General features: G+C 48.6%; 1 protein-coding gene across 5 annotated transcripts; it reads right to left on the reverse strand.

Annotated features, from left to right (window-relative positions):
• Positions 1–7741: 7741 nt before the first annotated feature.
• Positions 7742–20575, reverse strand: rnf31 (ring finger protein 31). Of its 5 annotated transcripts, none has more exons than XM_023816208.2 (24): positions 20173–20574; positions 18677–18893; positions 18293–18439; positions 17933–18088; positions 17758–17832; positions 16581–16728; positions 16351–16497; positions 16083–16242; positions 15830–15987; positions 15604–15755; positions 15280–15513; positions 14832–15155; positions 14562–14747; positions 14265–14471; positions 13804–13977; positions 13550–13648; positions 13190–13279; positions 12421–12535; positions 12097–12209; positions 11344–11454; positions 10118–10166; positions 8876–8972; positions 8276–8441; positions 7742–8171 (listed from the first exon to the last, which is right to left on the reverse strand). In XM_023816208.2, exons 2-24 carry the CDS (start codon positions 18872–18874, stop codon positions 8121–8123), a joined length of 3357 nt encoding a protein of 1118 aa, XP_023671976.2. In that variant the 5' UTR covers positions 18875–18893; positions 20173–20574; the 3' UTR covers positions 7742–8120. The 5 variants fall into 5 exon arrangements, with proteins under 5 accessions (XP_023671976.2, XP_072567349.1, XP_023671975.2 ...); XM_072711248.1 differs by having other exon boundaries at positions 18293–18430; positions 20062–20574; XM_023816207.2 differs by having other exon boundaries at positions 20062–20574.
• Between the last annotated feature and the right edge of the window lie 536 nt (positions 20576–21111).

Here is a 21111-nt window from a genome sequence, read left to right on the forward strand (position 1 = left end):
GCCATCCCTGTTGCTTCCTCTCATTTCAGGGGTGGGGGGGTTCTCACTGAGATCTGTCCCTGAGCCGGACATGCAGGAAATCTTGGGCCATTTTATTTAAAGCTCTAAGCGGGTTTATAAATGTCCTGCAGTGTGGTCAGGTAGCTACAGCAGATCTCCAAGGACCTGCTTCCCGCGTGTCCCGCTGCGTGGCGTCTGAAGACCTGCGATCCAGAAGCTCCGGCAGCACGGTGCTGTCCCGTTCGGAAGCACTCCCCGGGAAGAAGCGCTGTTCCTAGACACCCCCAATGTCATTGTCCCCATGGAAACTGACCTCTCCCCCATGACGGATGGCTCCCTCACGGCGGGAGAGATGGATCGCCGCTCGTTCATAAATGGCTGCCATATGCATCATTTGCCTTGTTTATGATGCATTCATAAAGAGACCGACGCCCGCGGCCCCCCCTGCAAACTGGAGTTACGCTGCCATTAAGGCCCCAACGTCACCAATAAAGCCAAGGTTAATGCCCCCCCTCCCTTTTACCTGCCTGTCCCCCCCCCCCAATCCATCAGCCCCCGGAGGCTCGTCGCCAGGAAGCAGGGCCCCCCGGGCCGATCCCAACGGCCAGAGACGGGCCATCGTGTTCGCATGCAGCCATAAAGGGCACTTTCAGCATTCGATTGGGGGCCTAGTTTCCAGGAATTATGGGTGAACAGAAAGGGGCTGGGAGAGCGGGGTGGGGGGGGGGGGGGGGGCATGAAGGGTGTCCAGAAGAAGAGGGAGGGGGGGCCATCAACACACAGGCACACACAGAATGGGGCAGGTGCGAGGAGGAATGGAGCGGGCAGAGAAATGAAGCAGAAGATGAGGATCTCAGGATGGAGGAGAATATCTCAGACCTTCAGGGATATGTGTGGAGATACCAGACGTGGTTCCATGGCACACAGTGACCGTCAGTACTGCAATGTCCCATAGCATACAGTCACAGTCATTACTGCAATGTCCCAAAGCACTGAGTCACGGTCAGTACTGCAGTGTCCCATAGCATACAGTCACAGTCATTACTGCAATGTCCCAAGGCACTGAGTCACAGTCAGTACTGCAATGTCCCATAGCATACAGTCACAGTCATTACTGCAATGTCCCAAAGCACTGAGTCACGGTCAGTACTGCAGTGTCCCATAGCATACAGTCACAGTCATTACTGCAATGTCCCAAGGCACTGAGTCACAGTCAGTACTGCAATGCCCCATAGCATACAGTCACAGTCATTACTGCAGTGTCCCATGGCACACAGCCACGGTCAGTACTGCAATGCCCCATAGCATACAGTCACAGTCATTACTGCAATGTCCCAAGGCACACAGTCACGGTCAGTACTGCAATGCCCCATAGCATACAGTCACAGTCATTACTGCAGTGTCCCATGGCACACAGCCACGGTCAGTACTGCAATGCCCCATAGCATACAGTCACAGTCATTACTGCAATGTCCCAAGGCACTGAGTCACAGTCAGTACTGCAATGTCCCATAGCATACAGTCACAGTCATTACTGCAATGTCCCAAAGCACTGAGTCACGGTCAGTACTGCAGTGTCCCATAGCATACAGTCACAGTCATTACTGCAATGTCCCAAGGCACTGAGTCACAGTCAGTACTGCAATGTCCCATAGCATACAGTCACAGTCATTACTGCAATGTCCCAAAGCACTGAGTCACGGTCAGTACTGCAGTGTCCCATAGCATACAGTCACAGTCATTACTGCAATGTCCCAAGGCACTGAGTCACAGTCAGTACTGCAATGCCCCATAGCATACAGTCACAGTCATTACTGCAGTGTCCCATGGCACACAGCCACGGTCAGTACTGCAATGCCCCATAGCATACAGTCACAGTCATTACTGCAATGTCCCAAGGCACACAGTCACGGTCAGTACTGCAATGCCCCATAGCATACAGTCACAGTCATTACTGCAGTGTCCCATGGCACACAGCCACGGTCAGTACTGCAATGCCCCATAGCATACAGTCACAGTCATTACTGCAATGTCCCAAGGCACACAGTCACGGTCAGTACTGCAATGTCCCATAGCATACAGTCACAGTCATTACTGCAATGTCCCAAAGCACTGAGTCACGGTCAGTACTGCAGTGTCCCATAGCATACAGTCACAGTCATTACTGCAATGTCCCAAGGCACTGAGTCACAGTCAGTACTGCAATGTCCCATAGCATACAGTCACAGTCATTACTGCAATGTCCCAAAGCACTGAGTCACGGTCAGTACTGCAGTGTCCCATAGCATACAGTCACAGTCATTACTGCAATGTCCCAAGGCACTGAGTCACAGTCAGTACTGCAATGCCCCATAGCATACAGTCACAGTCATTACTGCAGTGTCCCATGGCACACAGCCACGGTCAGTACTGCAATGCCCCATAGCATACAGTCACAGTCATTACTGCAATGTCCCAAGGCACACAGTCACGGTCAGTACTGCAATGCCCCATAGCATACAGTCACAGTCATTACTGCAGTGTCCCATGGCACACAGCCACGGTCAGTACTGCAATGCCCCATAGCATACAGTCACAATCATTACTGCAATGTCCCAAGGCACACAGTCACGGTCAGTACTGCAATGTCCCATGGTACACAGACGCAGTCAGTACTGTCGATACTATGGTGTCCTGTGGTACACAGACACTGTCCTGTGATGGTTCATGGTCCACAAATGTGGTTGGTACTGTGGTGTCCCAGTACTACACTGAAAAGTAACTCTTCAATTCCTTAGCATTAGATGACAAGCAAGTTTTCCATCGATGTAGGGAGACGATCACTCATCACTACTACAGCTGGATTGATTTATCTTTATGGCCTTTAATGATACTTCTAGCTGAACATTTTCTATAGCAGGTTTTGAATATGAAAATTAAAAATTAATCTTGATGTGAAGCCTTATTTGCGGAGTGGTAATGTTTGTCTATTTAAAGTGACATAACATGACATGTTCTTATGTTCTTAACAATGGTCTCAAAAAATAAAGCAAAGGTAGATTATCCTTCTGAGGGATAAATGAAAGGAGGGCTGAATCTATACGATGTAAGCAGCACAAATGTCTTCAGTGAGGGTCTCATGCACATACGCGCACACGCGCACGTACACACAAGTGTATATAAACACAAATGCTCGCACACACACATTTTTTTCTGGAAACCAGCTTAGAAATGCAAACGCATGCAAGCTGGAGTGCTGCTGGGGGGGGGGGGGCGGGGGGGGGGGCATTGTCTTCAGCGCACTGCGCTTTTTGAAGTGTTTGTTTACTCACAATTACCAGCTGTGATGTGATTACGACGCTTTACTCAGTAATGAGCTTCTCGGGGGGGGCACACAGGACTTCTAAGGTCAGGAATGCAGGTGTATTAACTGAAGGCCTTGGTGCCGAGTCCCGGGGGGGGGGGGGGGGGTGATTGGGGGGGCACCAGCTGTTGTACCCATGAGCCAGAAATGCCCCAGCAAAATACCCAGGAAGCAAAGAAAGCCCAGAAAAACAATAAGACCCCATGGCGACCCGACCCGTAGCAGTATTCCGGGGGCGGCTAGGCGTGTTCTAGGGGGATGGGGGTGGATTGGAGGTGCCGCGGCACGCGGAGGAATCTCGTTTACGGAAAGAGCTGAGTCGGCGTGCAATCTGGCGAGTGGCGGACCGCGGTACGCGAAGCCCAACCGTGCTGTGTGAGCCGTCAGCCACCATCTATGCAAATGAGTGACATCGCTTAACAGCCACTTCAGATGGCATCTTCTGACCAATGATGTCATTTGGAATCGCGCTGTGCATGTGTGGTTCTGCAGGGTATTGTGCTCTGTATGTGCCGTTCTGCGTGGTACTGTGCTGCACATGGGCTGTTCTCCGCGGTACCCTGCAGTATATATGCAACTCTTTGTGGTACCATTCTGCATATCTGTGGTTCTGCGTAGTATTATTCTTCATATGTGTGCTTCTGTGTAGAACCGTTCTATGTGTGGTTCCGTTAATACACAATTCTGTATATGCATGGTTCTGTGCATGAATCATGTCTATCTTCTGAATAAGAAGGGTCACATTTGTAATACAAGTTCATCTACATTATTTTGAGTGTATGGTTCTGCTTAAAGTTAACAGAAATACAGGGGTATGGTTAAGGTTCAGGGAGATGGGTCAGGCTTTGTTTGCGTTCATTGCGGTGGGTCTTTCGTGTTGGGCATAACTCGTACTTTGTTAATGTAATATTCAGTCTAATCGCCACTCGTATTTCACTGGAGGTGAGTTTCAGCAGTTTCCGACCCATAAACCGTTTGACACAGAGCCTCTTCTAACAGAAGCAATAGAATCTGTGATCTGATTTATTCAGAGTTTACATATGCGATACGAAACATAAAACTCAGGGGAACGTCTTCTGACAGCCATCATTTTTAGTTACACAGCTCTCATTTTTAGTTGGACCGTTAGTAGGGCGAAGTGTTGGTCTTTCCATCCATCCATCCATCCAAGTATGTTTGCATGTGTGCTTTTTCGCATAAATGCAGCCTCGTACAAGTTCCCCTCCTGGATGTCTGGATGTCCCGTGTGTGCGTGCTGCCCTTCCGTTGCCCCCTCCCCAGGACCCTGTCCCCCCAAGGCACCGTCATCGATGGACTGCCTGTTTGATTACACTCACCGCAGCTTAAAAGGCTCTAATAACACAGTAATTAATCCATTGACCAGACAGGGGCTGATGAACTACAACAAAGGCATTATCTCTACCTTTGCCCTCCTTGCCGGGGGGGGGGGGGGGAGTCAAACACTCATCCCTCTATCTCGTTCCTTTACTCATCATTCTTGCACCTTCCCCATCTCTCCCTCCCGCTTTGCCTCTTCCCCAACCATCTCCCTTTTCTGGTCCATCTCTCCATCCCTCTCTTCCTCCATTTCATCCCTACATCTCTTTGTCCCTTTCTCCCTCTCTCCCATCCATCTCACCGTCTCTCCATCCCCTTTTCCCTCTCTTCCTTCTTTCCATCTCACCATCGCTCCGTTCTATTCTCCCTCTCTCCCCGTTCATCTCACCATCCCTTTCTCCCTCTCTCCCCGTTCATCTCGCCATCTTTCCGTCCTGTTCCCACTCCCTCTCTGCTCATCTCTCTATTCCTTTCTCCCCATTCATTCCTCCGTCTCTGTGTGACACGCTGATCAATTCCCCATCAAATCTTAATGCTGCAGTTTAACTCAAGTGTGGCATCTTAATTAGGGCGATAACTGTGTGCTGTCAGGGTCATTGACCGCACCTGCCACTGGCCAATGGCGGCCATTGACAGCCTGCCAATGAGGTGGCCGGGGGGGGTGGGAGGCAGGATGGGCCGGACAGAAATGGGACACCACACACCTTACTGTAACATCGGCTCAGGGAGTGAAGCTATCGGCAGAGGATAGCTAACGAGCTAATGTCATAACGATTGTTATTTAAATCACGGCGGTTCCTCATTTGCCCACAGTAGCAATAAAATACTGCACTCTAACCCCCTGTTCAGCAGCACGGCGGCCGGATCAGCTTCTGAGTCGCACAAAAAGATACGATTATGTTACGAGGAAATACATTAACAGCCTGGCTGGATGTCTGAAGAAGTGGAATCGCGGAAAAAGATGGATATTGGGGGCTGTAAATAATGAATGAAGCGACATGAGATTTGGCGGGGGGGGGGGGTGAATGGAGTGATGAGTCTGCCTGCCTCTTAGAGAAAGCACACGCGTGTGCCGGCGCCCACGCTCACACGCACACGCGCAGGTCGGTCCGGGAAACCCGTCGCGGGAATCGATGGAGGATGCGGCCCTCAGCTCCGGCCCATTCGTCATGCGGTATTTATGAAGCTGTCGCCGGCTCCTTCTCTCCCCCACTGGAACACAGCTGGAAAGTCGGCATGTTTATCACCGCTCAGGTCGCGGGTGCCAGATGTTAGGGTAGGAGTCACCTGCACCCACAGCGTCAGCTCCGAGCCCACATGGGGGGGCAGGTCATCAACCCCCTTCCAGGGCTGGGTCTGTGTGTGTGTGTGTGTGTGTGTGTGTGTGTGTGTGTGTGCACATGCATGTGTACAATGAGGTAAATGCTATTAAAAACAACTATAACTAAAAGCAATGAAAAAAAGTGAGAAGCAATTTAATAAGCAAATTAAAAAGTAAGGGAAAATATTTAACGGAGGCACAATTTTAAAATAATTTAAAAATACAATTATAACCAAAGTACGTGGTATAAGAACACACTGAAAATACATGAATGACAGTGCAAAGACTACAGTGATATTAAACAATAAACCCATATAAAACAAATAAACTGAAACCAAAACCAAAAAAGTTTTACAATTGCAACAGCAATCAAAATGAATGAACTCAAAAACAAACATGTATGTAAAATCTAATGCCATCCACATCAGAATCACCCCCCCCCCCCCAAAAAAAAACAAAATTCCTGTGGATTTATTAATGGTAGACCATTTTTCGGAATACATACCTTCCTATAACTCACTTCTGTGTTGAACTAAGTTGGGAAGTCTATTTTTTTATTATACACCTATTATAGACCTTTACCTAATATATACATAGAAATTATACTGTGAGTAGAAGGTCTACAATGCAACCACACAGAATAGGTGGTCATAGCTGCTTCCAAACAGAAAGTAATTATTCCAGATGCACTTTCACCTCGGCAGGGTGTGAGAAAATGTATGGATCATTGATTTAAATCTTCTGATAGACGATCGTGGGCTGTCGGGACGGAACCCACAACCCTGAGAGTTTTAAACTTAATTTATTATGGAGACAAACATTATCTTGCTTATTTTGCGTATTTTCTTGATGATCACAATAGTAATTTAGCACGGTGAATTTAATCCCAATTAATGAAACAATAATTCAAAACTTTAAAACTGTTATTATAACCTTGGCAGGTATGTCGCGTTATTTGTACTTATGAGGACGCGTTGTTCTGAGAGGAAACAGCAATCCGCAGCGCTGTACTGGTTTGCTCGGGATTGCTTACACTCGCCAGGGAAGCACTTTGCGTAAAGGACAGAAGCGCACAGCATCCCTGCGTGGATGCGAGTCCGATTAACGCGCAAACATCCCCCTCTAGTGGACAATTCGGGGAATTGCATTCATCCGCCATGTAAAGATTGTCTGCTCAAAAATTCAAATAACTCGAAGGATTCTAATGAATAGCAGTGACTCACCCAAACAGGACGACACAAGACAAAAAGCCGTTTTGCTATACACTCCATCTCAGTTGTCAAGCTAATAACCAACAGATTAAACTTAACTGATAGCTTTTTATGACAGGAGGGCCATTAATTGTGACTCTCAGCTTTGAATCACGGTGGTGGGTGTTATTGGCAAAAATTTGGATCTCTTTAAAGTGTCATACATGTCATACCTGGACAAGGCTGAAATGCCCGGATGCACTTTGCTATAGTGCCCAACTTGAAAAGGTTCAGTAATATCTACAGGGGGTTAAACGAATACGATTAAAATATGCAGAATACAAACGGGAGGTATTACGGTAACCATTGCGGATCGGCACACTTCACACTCCGGCCGCTTACAGGACCCTGTCTCCGTAAAACGGTGCAAATCGCAAAGGTCCACTACAACACAGACATTGGCCAATCGCACCCGGGCCAAACGCTTGAAGGCTCAGCTTGCCAAAGCAAGCAGCTGAGTTACACAAATAAGTAAACACGAGGCATGTGGCACATTAAAGAATGCCTTTAATGATCTTTTAAACCTTTCAATGCACGTATCAACCACAAGCAACACAAATGCATACATTAGTTATCATTAAATTAAATCTAGAAACGTATTTAAAGTGTTCGCTTTTAAACAGACCACTGAAGTTTCGTTTTTTTTTTAGCCATGCATGTTTTTGGTCTGTCTGTTCTTCGCTGCCGTTCTCCACAAACGCATTACGATCGCTGGTCATGAGGATCCGGTCTGACCATATTCCACCATTTACAACAGAACTTATAGTGAAATGCGGCACGCAATGCGATCCAGCGACTTTAAGACGCATTATTTCTCATCTGACAGATCAACCCCAGTTAAAACAAAGCTGGCTATAAATGATTATTTTTATTTCTTCCGTGGAACCTTGTCACCCAGTGGGACCTCCTGGATTAGTTTCTATCGAAGAACAAACACAAAGACTCAGACGCGCATGTAAACCGTAACACTGTATGAAGGTGTCTCATTACTGAGTGGTGTCACTGCGGGGCGTGTTAAAATACCTTCAGCAGCCGAGAATAGTACGCTCTGTCCTCCTCGAGCTCCCCCCGCCAGTCGTCCACTTGGTACCTCCGACAGGCCAGGAGCAGCTCGTTAACGTCATAAAGCAGGGCGGGGTCAATGCAGTGCCCGTTGATGAGACTGACCAGGTACTCCCTGTAGTGCTTCCTGGGCAGATGTAAACAGAAGCCAAAATTAAACCAGGGTTGAATAAGGACCCAGAGAATCGCCGTCCTGGAGAAGTGGTTAGAAGATGAATGGAAGAACGATATGCCATATTTCATAATGTTGGATGAAATACGGCAACTACGAAACACTGGCAATATTAAACAGCCTTGTATCCTGGCACCTGGAAGCCAAACGTGTCTGTGCAGAAGTAACTCCGGCAGCAGTTAAAGGTACAGTTGTTGCACCTGAGATATCTGCTTTTAGTTCTGCTGCTGTACCCTTGACCACAAAGACATCCAGCTTGTATGAAGTGTAAAACCAAGTGTAAAAAAAACAAACAATAAGCACAACCGTTTGTTTTAAGTGTGTTTGTTAGCTTGAGTGTCTGTTGCTAGGGCTGCGTGGGGTGGGGGAGGAGGGAGGGGGTCACGCACTCGCAGAGCCCCGCCTGACCCGGCTGTGTCTGGGCCCCACACGCTGCGTCCGTCTGGTGGCCTCCATCATCTTTCTGCTCCATCACACTGCACAGCCCTGGGGAGAGCAACGGTTATGTAATACACACATCCATCCATCCATCCATCCATCCATCCATCCATCCATCCATCAGCACAGAGTTCAATGGCACATTCCAACCTGAGAAGGATGCTTATGTGACATAGGCTCCACCCCCACGTACATAAGCAGCTGGAAGATGGATGGATATATATAGTTTACATGCAGAACCGACGGCCACGCACTGCATGCAAACATGCGTACCAATTGCACCACAATTAAAACATATTTCATCTTCACAGACCGAACAGAAGCTTTTGAAATATTTGTTTTCTGAACAACAACAAACAGGTCACATGACAATCGGAATGGCGTCCTCTTAGTAGCACACGTCTCACTGACTATTGAGTGTGCACACTCAGGTCAAGCTAACGGCTAAACTCAGCTGAGTTGCACAGAGCTAGAGGCTGCGTATTCAGCTAACCTCGCCCGGTACTGCTGGGTTACTAATGCGCTGCCTGTAGAGAATCATCCTTCATATGGATAGCAAAGTTAATGTGCATTCCAAAGGTTTCATTGGACTTACTGTTGTGGGGTTAGCTAGATAAACGGTATGTCAGTAATGTTTCCCAGGGTACGAAATCACAGAGCTTTAGTGCACTGGGGTGCAGTAGGGACATGGATTCACGGGGCCCATCATTTCACAGGGGCCCTTGAATACATAAAATTACATATAAAATTGGGTGGGCGGGTCCCAGGTGACTTACTGTCAGGGGGCCCATCATTTCACAGGGGCCCTTGAATACATAAAATTACATGTAAAATTGGGTGGGCGGGTCCCAGGTGACTTACTGTCAGGGGGCCCATCATTTTACAGGGGCCCTTGATTACATAAAATTACATGTAAAATTGGGTGGGCGGGTCCAATGTGACTTACTGTCAGGGGGCCCATCATTTCACAGGGGCCCAGAATTAACACTGATGCAGTTTTCAGTCTAGCTCTCAGCCATTTACTTTTAATTAATGATGACTGACGGCTGTTGTATTCATCTGTTAGTAACGCAGGGCCTGATCCTCAGACATGAACGTCTGGTCTTATGATCACAATATGCTGTTTACACTCTATGGAAGAAGCATTTGGAAAATGTGGCTGGAGTGGGCGGAGCTCCAGGTTGACAGCTTACCCGGCTGTATCCCATGGGGTGGCTCTGTGTTGAAGGCCACGCCCCTTTTCTGCAAGCAACAAATGAAAAGAGATTAAGGGGCTACTCATACTTGAACCGGTTGCTTTGAACCATGCCTGAGCATGACTGTCCCCCCTCCCCTGCTGGTCTGTGCTCACATTGCACCTGACATCCCAGACCCAAGCATGCTTTCATCATCACCGTGCGACTTTTTGTGTTGAAGAAAACAGGAAGAACAGCACAATGCAGTTAATGATTAATGTCCTTATTTTGTGGCTTTTTTGTAGTCGTTTTGGGCACAATGACACACGGCCCTCTTTTAGGTTTATCGCATATGCAACGCAGCGATTTTCATTTAATCGTGCGGCATGTATGTTAAGATAGTTCCGTATTTTACCAAATATCTCAGTTTTTGTGTGTTGCATCCAATTATTCCCACGTACTCTTGTCAGTCCAAATTTCCAGCAAACACGGTACCTCTACTGTAGACCAAAGTAATCTCTTTACTGCCATGTTTGTAAAAGGTTTTTTTTTTTTTTAATCCAATAACTGGCGTAAAAATCTGTCCTGACCCCAGTCTTTTGGTATCACACACTAAAAATGTTTATGAGAGGCGCATTATGATTCCGAAATGTCGGTAATCTGTTTAAATTCAGCGTATCCTTACATTTATTAAATTAATTTAGCGGATCACGCCACATGCCACTGTTTTGGTAAATCGAGGAAGAGAAAAGCACTGAAGCGGCGGTGAAGAAAGGAACAGCTCAGCAGCCATAACATCTTCTACAAGAGGAGATACCGTGGATAAACAATGTATAAGGACGACGTGGAGGCAGTTTTTGCAGTCCGGCACGTCTAAGAAAACCTGTTCTTCACACATATTTCTACACCCGTTATCAAAGCCCAGTAGCTGTTTGTCGCTACTCAATCTGCACAGCCTTCGCAATCCATGTTCATGTATATTGTACATATGTGCATGTGTGTGCTAGGGGCATCATTGACATCCTATTTGTGTTCTGTACTATGCGCACCAACGGACCTGTGTCCTGACCGACCTCTACAAGCGGACCAGGGCACGGTACAGAGCGATCACACTAGTCAAACGAACTGGACTTTGGGGGTCAGTACACCCTAAATGAGCACGGGCATGGGCGGGGCCATTCGCATGTGCGGACAGGGGTAACCCCGAGTGTTAGCGCGCCAACACGTGCTGGTCCGTACAGCACCTGCAGCAGGACCTGCAGCCGAGCCGGTTCCCAGTCCCTCAGGTAGAAGAGGCAGTCCCGGGGGTGGTGGGCATGGAGACCCGTCACGCTGCAGTGGGGCACCGAGCATGTCTGCACACAGGATGCGTGGGAGCCCGTTACCCCCCCCGTGCATCACGACGCCACACCAAGACACCTTCGCAACAATCATTTTCTGAAATATTATGTAACTCTGCACCTTTCTTTCACTGTCTTTGATTAGCTCTCTTCTCTTTCTTTCTAACCCTCTCCCTCTTTGACTCACTCCCGCTGACTCTTTCTCTCTGTCTATGACTCTCTTCTCTTCTGACTCTTCATTTCTAACTCACTCTATGACTCTCTCCCTCCATGTCTCTTTCTTTCTAACCTTCTCCCCCTTTTTCTCTCTCCCTCTCTGACTCTTCCTTTCTAACCCTCTCCCTCTTTGACTCCCCCCCGCTGACTCTTGCTCTCTCTCCTTCCCTGCCTCTCTCTTTCTGCCCCTGTCTCTGATTCTCTCGCTCTGACTCTTCCTTTCTAACCCTCTCCCTCTTTGACTCCCCCCCGCTGACTCTTGCTCTCTCTCCTTTCCTGCCTCTCTCTTTCTGCCCCTGTCTCTGATTCTCTCGCTCTGACTCTTCCTTTCTAACCATCTCCCTCTTTGACTCCCTCCGTCTACACCCCTTTCTTACCACCCTCTCTCTGACTTTATTCCACTCTGATGCCCCCGCATGACTCCCCGTTGCTGTGACTCACAGTATGGAAAGGGTTGTTGCAGCCACTGCAGAACTGGTAGCGGCACTGGGAGCAAGTGAAGTGCATGCACCCCCCCTTGGAGAGGGCATACTGGAACCTGCAACTGGGACAAGCTGAAGGGGAGGATGACCAAGGAATGAGGAAGAGCAAGCAGAGAAAGCAGTTGGATGAGAAAGCAGTTACTCTTCATTCTGCATATAACCAGTGTGAGCTATACTCTGAAACTCAAACTGAAGTTTCCTTATCATACGGAGGTCCTATCATATGGAAATACTATGAGAATCTCTGGACGTCTGCATTTACATGCGGCGCGGCCACACTCACTAATGCCGTTGTCACGCAGGTAGCCAGCCAAGCCCTGTCTCTGGTACTCAGGGTCATTCTCCCTCTTCCAAGCTTGAAACTGCTCACACGTGAGTCCGGCGTGCTGAGACTCCCACTGTCGATGAGGGGAGGGACAGGCATGGAGACTCAATGAACTCCCAAACCAGGGAACATTAACACTCAGAGCTGATTATAATTCTCACACATGGATCAAACAGTAGGAAGTGCAATTTATATGGATATTAGAGAGACAATCAATAGTTTTAAGCTTTAATTTTCAATCCTTGGAAAAGCCTTTGCAGTTTGATGCGCTAGCAAACAGTTACTGTGCAAAAGATTCAACATTTAAGGCTATTTATCTGGTTAGTTCATGTATATTTTCTCAGTAAAACAATTTAACATTCAATATTTGCAAATTAACAGTAAGAATTTCTTCCCTGCTCCAAAAGGTTACTGATATCTAGTTGGATGGCTAGATGAACACCGCTTCAGTTCCCAAATATTTCACCACTAGTTCAATTGAAAAATTAATTAAACTAGTTAAATAACTCAATGACGTACTGATTAGCAAAGGTATGCTAGTGATCGAGTTAAAAAATACATGTGTGAACTAGATGGTTGCTACAAATACTGGGATTTGAAATGGCGAAGCTGACACATTTTGACAGATATCATAGTTTTGCACCAAAGTGAAGATCATCTGAACGTCATTTCCCCTGACTGCCTCAGACTTTTGCACAGTGCTGTACATCCAAAGGTTGATACTCACTGGTTTCTTGCACTGGGCACAAAAGCTGTTCCTGCAGTGGAAACAGGTGACTTTGAGCTGATCTCCGTCATAGATGAAGCCGCAGGAACACTGTTGTGGTCCATAGAGAAGAGAAACCGGGAGCAATGACATTAATGCCATCGAGCGCCGATGTGCTCATCATTATTCCATACAGAAGCAAAATGCCCCAAAATGTTGCTCTGGAGACAGTTATGAGGGTCCCAGAGGCTGCTACCAGTGAGATATGATATTAAGGCCATGTGGTGAAGAATGTAATATAGGCAAACTGAAAAAACATAGATAAATAGATACTGTAGATAGATAGATAGATAGATACTGTAGATAGATGCCTTCACTCACGTGGCTGCACCACAGAAACTTGGGGTCCTTGATCAGCGCTTGCTCCGTCAGCTTCTTATGGAAAAGCTCATACACCTCAGGCTCCAGGCATTCCCGCAGCTAAACAGAGAAACGGCTCATGGGCACCCCTACAGGCCAAATGGCGCACTGCATGATCCCCTTGGAAATCGCAGCTTCTCCAGGACGGAGGAAGTAGCTTTAAAGTTGTACTACACCACCTGTTTTGCTCGAGAGGGAAGAAGATCCCTCTGTACCTGAATGTCCAGGGTGGAGAAGTAGCTGTTGAGGTGCTCAGGGTCATTGATGTCAGGTTCCCAGCACACAGGACACACCATGTCACGGATGTGTTTGTCTCTCACAGCAATGGTGAAGTGCTGCTGGAAACAGTCGCAGCAAACGGAGCACTGACAGGAGGTCAGTGACTGCATCTGTCAGGGACATGGAGGGATGAGCACAGAACTGACAGGAGGTCAGTGACTGTATCTATTAGGGACATGGAGGGATGAGCACAGAACTGACAGGAGGTCAGTGACTGTATCTGTCAGGGACATGGAGGGATGAGCCCGGAACTGACAGGAGGTCAGTGACTGCATCTGTCAGGGACATGGAGGGATGAGCCCGGAACTGACAGGAGGTCAGTGACTGTATCTATTAGGGACATGGAGGGATGAACACAGAACAGATTGGAGGTCAGTGACTGTGGTTGGGGACTCGCCTTGCTGTGGGGGAAGACGGACAGGCAGATAGGACACTCCTTGGTGAGGACGCGGCGGATGAAGTCCCGGTCATGTGACTCCCGTACGGCCTGCACCACATCCTCCAGAGTATAGGGCACCCCGGGATCCTGCAGCAGCGACAGGGCCAGCTCACAGCGCCCCCAGCTGGGCAGGTCGTAGACGGCCAGCAGTCGGCGACACACTCGCTGCACGCAGGTTAAGAGAAGACGAGGTAAGAGGCAGGGCTCGGGTCGCACGGGCACCAAGGATACCGTCCGCCCTGGTGCGGCCCCCACCTGTTTGTCGGGGTGCCGGACGTCGAGGCTGGGCTCCGGCTGATCGCTCCACATGCGCTGGTGGAAGGGCTCCAGCAGGGGGCGCTGCAGGAGGGACAGTGCACCCCGCAGCTCTCCCCCACTCAGCCGCAGCGCCTCTGCACACTTGGCCGTGTCGCCGAGGCCTAGCGAGCACAGCTCACGCACCTGAGGTCACGCGGGTGAGGGCGGAGTCAGGCTAACCGTACATGTAATGGCTGAACAGCCTGCCACCCGTCCTGCCAGCCTTACCTTGGTGCGCCTCTCCCTCAGCACCAGCCTCACCGCCTTCTCAGTGTCGCCCCCTGCTGCCAGCCAGGCCTGCTTCGCCTCGGCCCGGGACAGAGGAAGACTCCCACCCGGGGCCGTGGACCCTCCATCCTTCGAGGAAGAGTCACATGACCCGGGGCGCTCTGCGGGGGGCGCCGGCTGGACAGAGGCCGCCATGGCGCAGATTTCATCCAAGAGGTGGGGCAGCTCAGACTTCAGCCAATCACAGGGCGATTGGCCACCCGCAGTGGAGACACACTTCGCTGTGTATACCTCCTCCGGGCTGATGCCCTTCCTCTCGCCCTCCTGAGAGAACAATGGCAAAAGTCCGACAACGATTCTGCAGCGAAATGCTAATACGGTGCGACTGGTCATTAACTTTAAAGAAAAATGGCCGACGGGGGACGAATACTCATTTGGTTTCACCCACTCGAATCAGCTGAATCAGCTTTAAACCCTGCTCCCTCATCACTTTCTGCCTCTTCAGATCAGGGTCCTCTGGGGGCTGGACTTTAGGCTCGGTGGGTGCCGGGGGCACCTCCTTAACAGGAGACTGTGGGAGGGGCTTAGAAGGAGCAGGGGCGGGGTCTGGGCGTGGCAGGTCACACATCTCACATATAAGGGAGGGGGTGGAGTTTGCATATGTGCAGAACTGACACACCCACTAAGAGGAAAGAGAGTAAAGAAAAACAGGAGATGAAGCTTTACTGACAGAGCAAAAATGAAAGACAGAGGAAGCAGATGAATCACTAACCTGGCTATTAGTTTGTCTGGGGGGCTCTGATGCAGGCTGGGGAGAGAAGGCCGACATGACGGGGGGGCGTGTGGCCAGACGGGGGCGCTCACACACCTCACATAGAACACTGCTCCCAGCATTCACCACAGTGCAGCTCTTACATTGCCACTCTGAGCGAGAAAGTATGTATGTGTGAGAGAGAACACACATTCCCAATTAGGCCTATGAGAGCAGCAGCCCTAACCTGTGATGGTTGAAGGTTGCAGTACTTCCTCCAGCTCAGCGGTGGCAGCAGAGAGCATGCTGACGGGGCGAGTTCGCTCGCAGCTGACGCAGAACACTGCCTGGACTTTGTTCACTGTGGTGCAGTGCACACACTGCCATGTAGAAGGGGACGACGAGCTGGGACAGAAAAATTTAAGATGTTTTCTGACCACCGTCTGAGAATTTTGTTTTGGGTGGGGTCTCTTTGTTTTGGGTGGGGTCTTCTCTCACACCTTAAAGTCCTAAGAGGTTTAGCCGCAGTAATTATATCCCGGATATGGCCGGTCCTCCCCGGGTGAGAGTGGTACAGTCTGTCGCATTCTGAGCATAGCCGTTGCACGCAGGTGGGGCAGTGGGCGGAGACTGGGAATATCCCACAGATGGTGCAGTTGTCTGTAAAGTAAGACGAGAAAATGGACATTGGGCACATTTGGTGGTTCATTAATGCTGACGAGTGGCCGCTCCGGGATACCAGACAGGCACTACATAATGGATGCTCACCTGGCCTGGGCACCTCTGTGAGCTCTCGCCTGTGAGAGGCCCGGCTGGGGTGGCGGTGGAACACGAGGTCACATGACTCACAGAAGGTGATGGACCCACAGGGGGGGCAGAAGAGAGAGGGGTTGCCCCCACACAGGCAACAAACTCCTTCAGATAGATAGATAGATCAGTGACATTGGCAACATGAACTGACAGACAAAAGGGAGACAGGCAGAGTTAGGGGGTCTCACTTGCATGGGAGGAGGGGCTCTTGGAGGCGGAGACTGAAACTGGGCTCTGAGAGCTGGGAGGGAACGAGGACGTCAGAGGCTGGGCCTCAGTCTCCCACAGTTTCCCAGTGGCCGGAGCAGGCACGTCAGAAATGGACCTGGGCTCATCCTGGAAAAACAGCACTAAGGTCACTTCTACCAGGCAGTACATCCCCTGACACACATCGCTGTTCTGTGAGTGTAATACAGGCAGCACATCCCCTGACACACATCGCTGTTCTGTGAGTGTAATACAGGCAGCACATCACCTGACACACATCGCTGTTCTGTGAGTGTAATACAGGCAAAACATCCCCTGACGCACATCAATGTGCTGTGAGTGCAAAACAGGCAGCACATCCCCTGATACACATCACTGTGCTGAGTGCCAAACAGGCGGCACATCCCCTGACGCACATCAATGTGCTGTGAGTGCAAAACAGGCAGCACATCCCCTGATGCACATGAATGTGCTATGAGTGTAATACAGGCAGCACATCACCTGACACACATCGCTGTTCTGTGAGTGTAATACAGGCAGCACATCCCCTGACGCACATTGCTGTTCTGTGAGTGTAATACAGGTAGCACATCCTCTAACGCACATCGCTTTTCTGTGAGTGTAATACAGGCAGCACATCCCCTGACGCACATCAATGTGCTGTGAGTGCAAAACAGGCAGCACATCCCCTGATACACATCACTGTACTGAGTGCCAAACAGGCAGCACATCCCCTGACACACATCAATGTGCTGTGAGTGTAATACAGGCAGCACATCCCCTGACGCACATTGCTGTTCTGTGAGTGTAATACAGGCAGCACATCCCCTGATGCACATGAATGTGCTATGAGTGTAATACAGGCAGCACATCGCCCTGCCACCCCTCCACAGAAATTCCCAGCCATCGCCCCCTAGTAGAAGCTGGTAGAAGGAGCTCTCAACACCCGCTAGAATCACAGAATCACTCACACAGACTTTTGGCTGCCTCCTGACTCAATTAAGCCCCCAGAATTAAATTCTGCCACACTTGGCTGAACTTACATCAGAACACCCAGACTAATTATAAGTACTTCTGACTCTACGCTATATTTATTAGATTTTTATCAAAATGGCTGTTCGCCATGGAAACATCAGCATTGCATAAAGAGACACACACCTGCTCCCCCAATGGCTCCTCCTGCCTGAGAGAGGGGATGACTCTCTCGAAGAACTCCGGGTGGGGGTGAGAGTCCTGTACCGACACACAGCTGATTTTACTGAGGCACAGGTGACCTACAGAGCCACCGCAGAACTTTCCCAGACAACACTACTGTTTCATTAAAGTTTCAGACCTTGATGAGCATATCCAGCTCCATGCGTAAGGTCATGACCTCCACAGTGATGGCAGCCACCTTCACGATGTCGGGTTCTATGACGTCGTCAGGGAAACTGAGTCCGTCTGGCTGCTGATTGGTGTATCCATAGAGACACAGCACAGCCCTTCCTCCCTAGGAGATACAGATCACAAATTGCTGTAATAAATATAATCCAAAAGCTAAAAGTACAATGCATTTGCTACTTCAGTTGTGTAAATGTATCACATTTAGCCTAACACTGTGTAGAGAAGTATGTAGCGGAATGCTATTGGTAAAACTACATATCCCATGATGCCCCGCTTCCACATCTGACCATGGCGAATCTTCTGGCCTTACACTGATGGCATCGACGGTGGCCTTGAAGACAGGATTGTTGTGTTTCACGCTCCGCCAGTACTTCGGTCTACTGGGACAGGTCAAGTTACAGCCGTACTTCTCCAGTATGTTTAGGGCAGTAGACAACCTCTGTAGAGACTGAAAACTCTGATGTGAGAGGCAGGGAGGGGCAGGTGAACACAGGCAAGAATGCAGGAGGTGGTTAGAGAGAGCAGCACGAAGGGTCATGGAACAAAAAAACGTGAGAAGGCGTTTCAAGCGCAATGAGGGGGACATGCTGTTGCGCCCAACAGACATTGGACCTTAGTGTTTATATTTTGTTTATTCAGCAGGCAAGAGCCCAAAGGTGACACCACCTTGCTGACGTTGGGATTTGGGCCTCACCTCATGACGGCTCTCCCCGGCACCGTTCCCTTCCACCATGGCCTCGGCGGCGATGTGCTGATATTTGGCCGAGAGGGGCAGCGGGATGTTGGCCATAGCCACGATGTCGCCCTTGACCTCCGTGGACGAGCCGGTTGCCGATAGACGGGCCTCAGCTTTGGCCCTCATCTCCTCCAGCTGGGCTGACAGGTTGGCCATGCCTCTGCGAGTGGGAGGACTGTCCAAGGGGAGGGTGCAGGAACACCAAGAGAACAGCAGGAGGCGATAGAGTTCACTTTAACATGACCACAGAGCCCTGCCAGGGTACTTACAACGCACATCAACCAGAATATTACAAGTGAGAAGAAAAAGAAGGTAATGCAGCTGAACCTGCACTGGACATTATAATGTATAATTATTTATCGATTTATTCAGTCCCACTATTTTTATTCTGCTGTATTTATTGTTTACAGACACATTGCACTATGTTTATAAATCCTTGCGTCCAGCCTCCCTGTTTCCAACTGTCCTGTGTTGTGCACTGTAAGTACTGTGAAAATCCCCACTTTGAAATTTGCTGTTTCTGACACCAATGCCCTGGGGGAACGTTTGTTTCGTGCTATGATAAACCTGCACATGGATGGATGGAAATAAAGCCCACGTGACTTTAACTACTGGAAGATGGGGACGGTGCTCTCGTTATCGTTACAGAACACAGCTTCCCAAACCTACTCATTAGCTATTTGGTGACACATAGTGCGTTACGTATCACCTATATAAGGATGTCTTCCTGTCAGATAACGCGATGTAAGTGTGTGAACGGGTTACCACAGCGATGACGTACACCATTACTTATTGCAATATGCATGTTTTGAACGTTTTACTCGTGTGTTTAATGGTGTTCGCATCATTTTAAAAACCAGTAAATCATATATTGATGCAAACGCACAAAATAACTATCAAATATGTTTAGAAGACTATGGAACAGAAATATTTAAAAATTGTTTAAAAGAAAACTTTTAACACGCTCGTCTATGACTGCGCATTTGAAATTATAATATTTTATATATTAATCTTAAACGAATATATTGTTTTTTCAAATCCTAAATAATTTACCGCGTCGCTGAATGCGTGATTTATAGTGATAACCAAGCATGTCATTCGGTGATACTAAAAAAGACCTTCATGCTCCACTTGTCCACCGAGCTTAACACTAACTCAGCATATTGAGCAGATGCTTATACCTTTAAATAAGTAATTAATAATTTAACAATAATGCTTCCTATAAGCTTATAAAGTGCTTTTCCAGCAGTCTGTCACGTTATCATAAATATGTCAATGTGCCAAATGGGCATAACATCAAAATAAAACGATTCAGATGGCGGCGGAGCTGCCTTCACACGCACATGCAGGTTAATGCAGAAGCCCGTTATTTATCAGCATTTTCCCGACTGTCACCGACTGCAGGGTCGCTCCTGTCCATGCTGTCACGGTCACCGACGGTCGGCGACACTCACGCCGGCTGCGGCTCCCGGCCTTCGCCCTCTTAGTCCAAAATGCGAATTCAGTGCGACGGTTTCATTTTAAAAAAATCCCTGATCATACATAAGATGGAAAACGACCCACCGCTCCGGAAGCGGACTTGCTTTTGACGACAGTGAGGGCTGTAGATATGCGTATCCTCCGCTAGGTGGCGCTACGCTCCATATAAAAACAAATATTGCGTTTATTTAATAGGACACGAAAATAAAAGACAATCGCATGAGATCATTATAATTCACTACCCAGTAATGTGCATGCATCCGTAGTCTGTGATATAAATTCCCCGTCTGTGAAAAGGCGTAAATAACTTAAATCTGTGCCTTTCGCTCGACAGCAAAGCCTTGGCGTGTTAGGTAAATCCAGTGTACTTGTTGAGTGAAGTACATTCGTTACATGACCACAGCGCACAGTAACATTTACAGCACTGCTGCTGTCAGCCGATCCAGTTTCCAGCAGCGAAATTATATCCAGCGGCTGAGCTTAGACAGCCGTGCATTGCAGGGGTGGATCGTCCTGCGTCATGGAAGAACAGGGATAAGTATTTAAAATATATATAATGTATATTACGTTATATTAATACAGCAAACAAATGCTTATGCAGTCCTAGTAAAAACAGGTTCAGCATTTGAGTTTGCAGTACTGACTTGATAAGACATCCCCCCTCCCCCCGAGAAGCCCGAAATAAACAATGTACTAGTTTCACTTTACTAAAGATTACACTGCAGACAGCATGTGTTTCTCATTCTCTAAATATAGAATGCTCCTCTCCCGGTTAGAAAGGGTTCCGCGAAAACACGTGCTCGCGCTTATATACTGCGCCTGCCGTGACGCTGCGGCGATAAGGTGTATTGCTTAACTTCCCTATAACCGTGACTTTAAAATACATATTACACGTCGTCCGTTGATCAGTATAA

This window comes from Paramormyrops kingsleyae, chromosome 4 (assembly GCF_048594095.1).
Source record: "Paramormyrops kingsleyae isolate MSU_618 chromosome 4, PKINGS_0.4, whole genome shotgun sequence".
Lineage (NCBI taxonomy): Eukaryota > Metazoa > Chordata > Actinopteri > Osteoglossiformes > Mormyridae > Paramormyrops > Paramormyrops kingsleyae.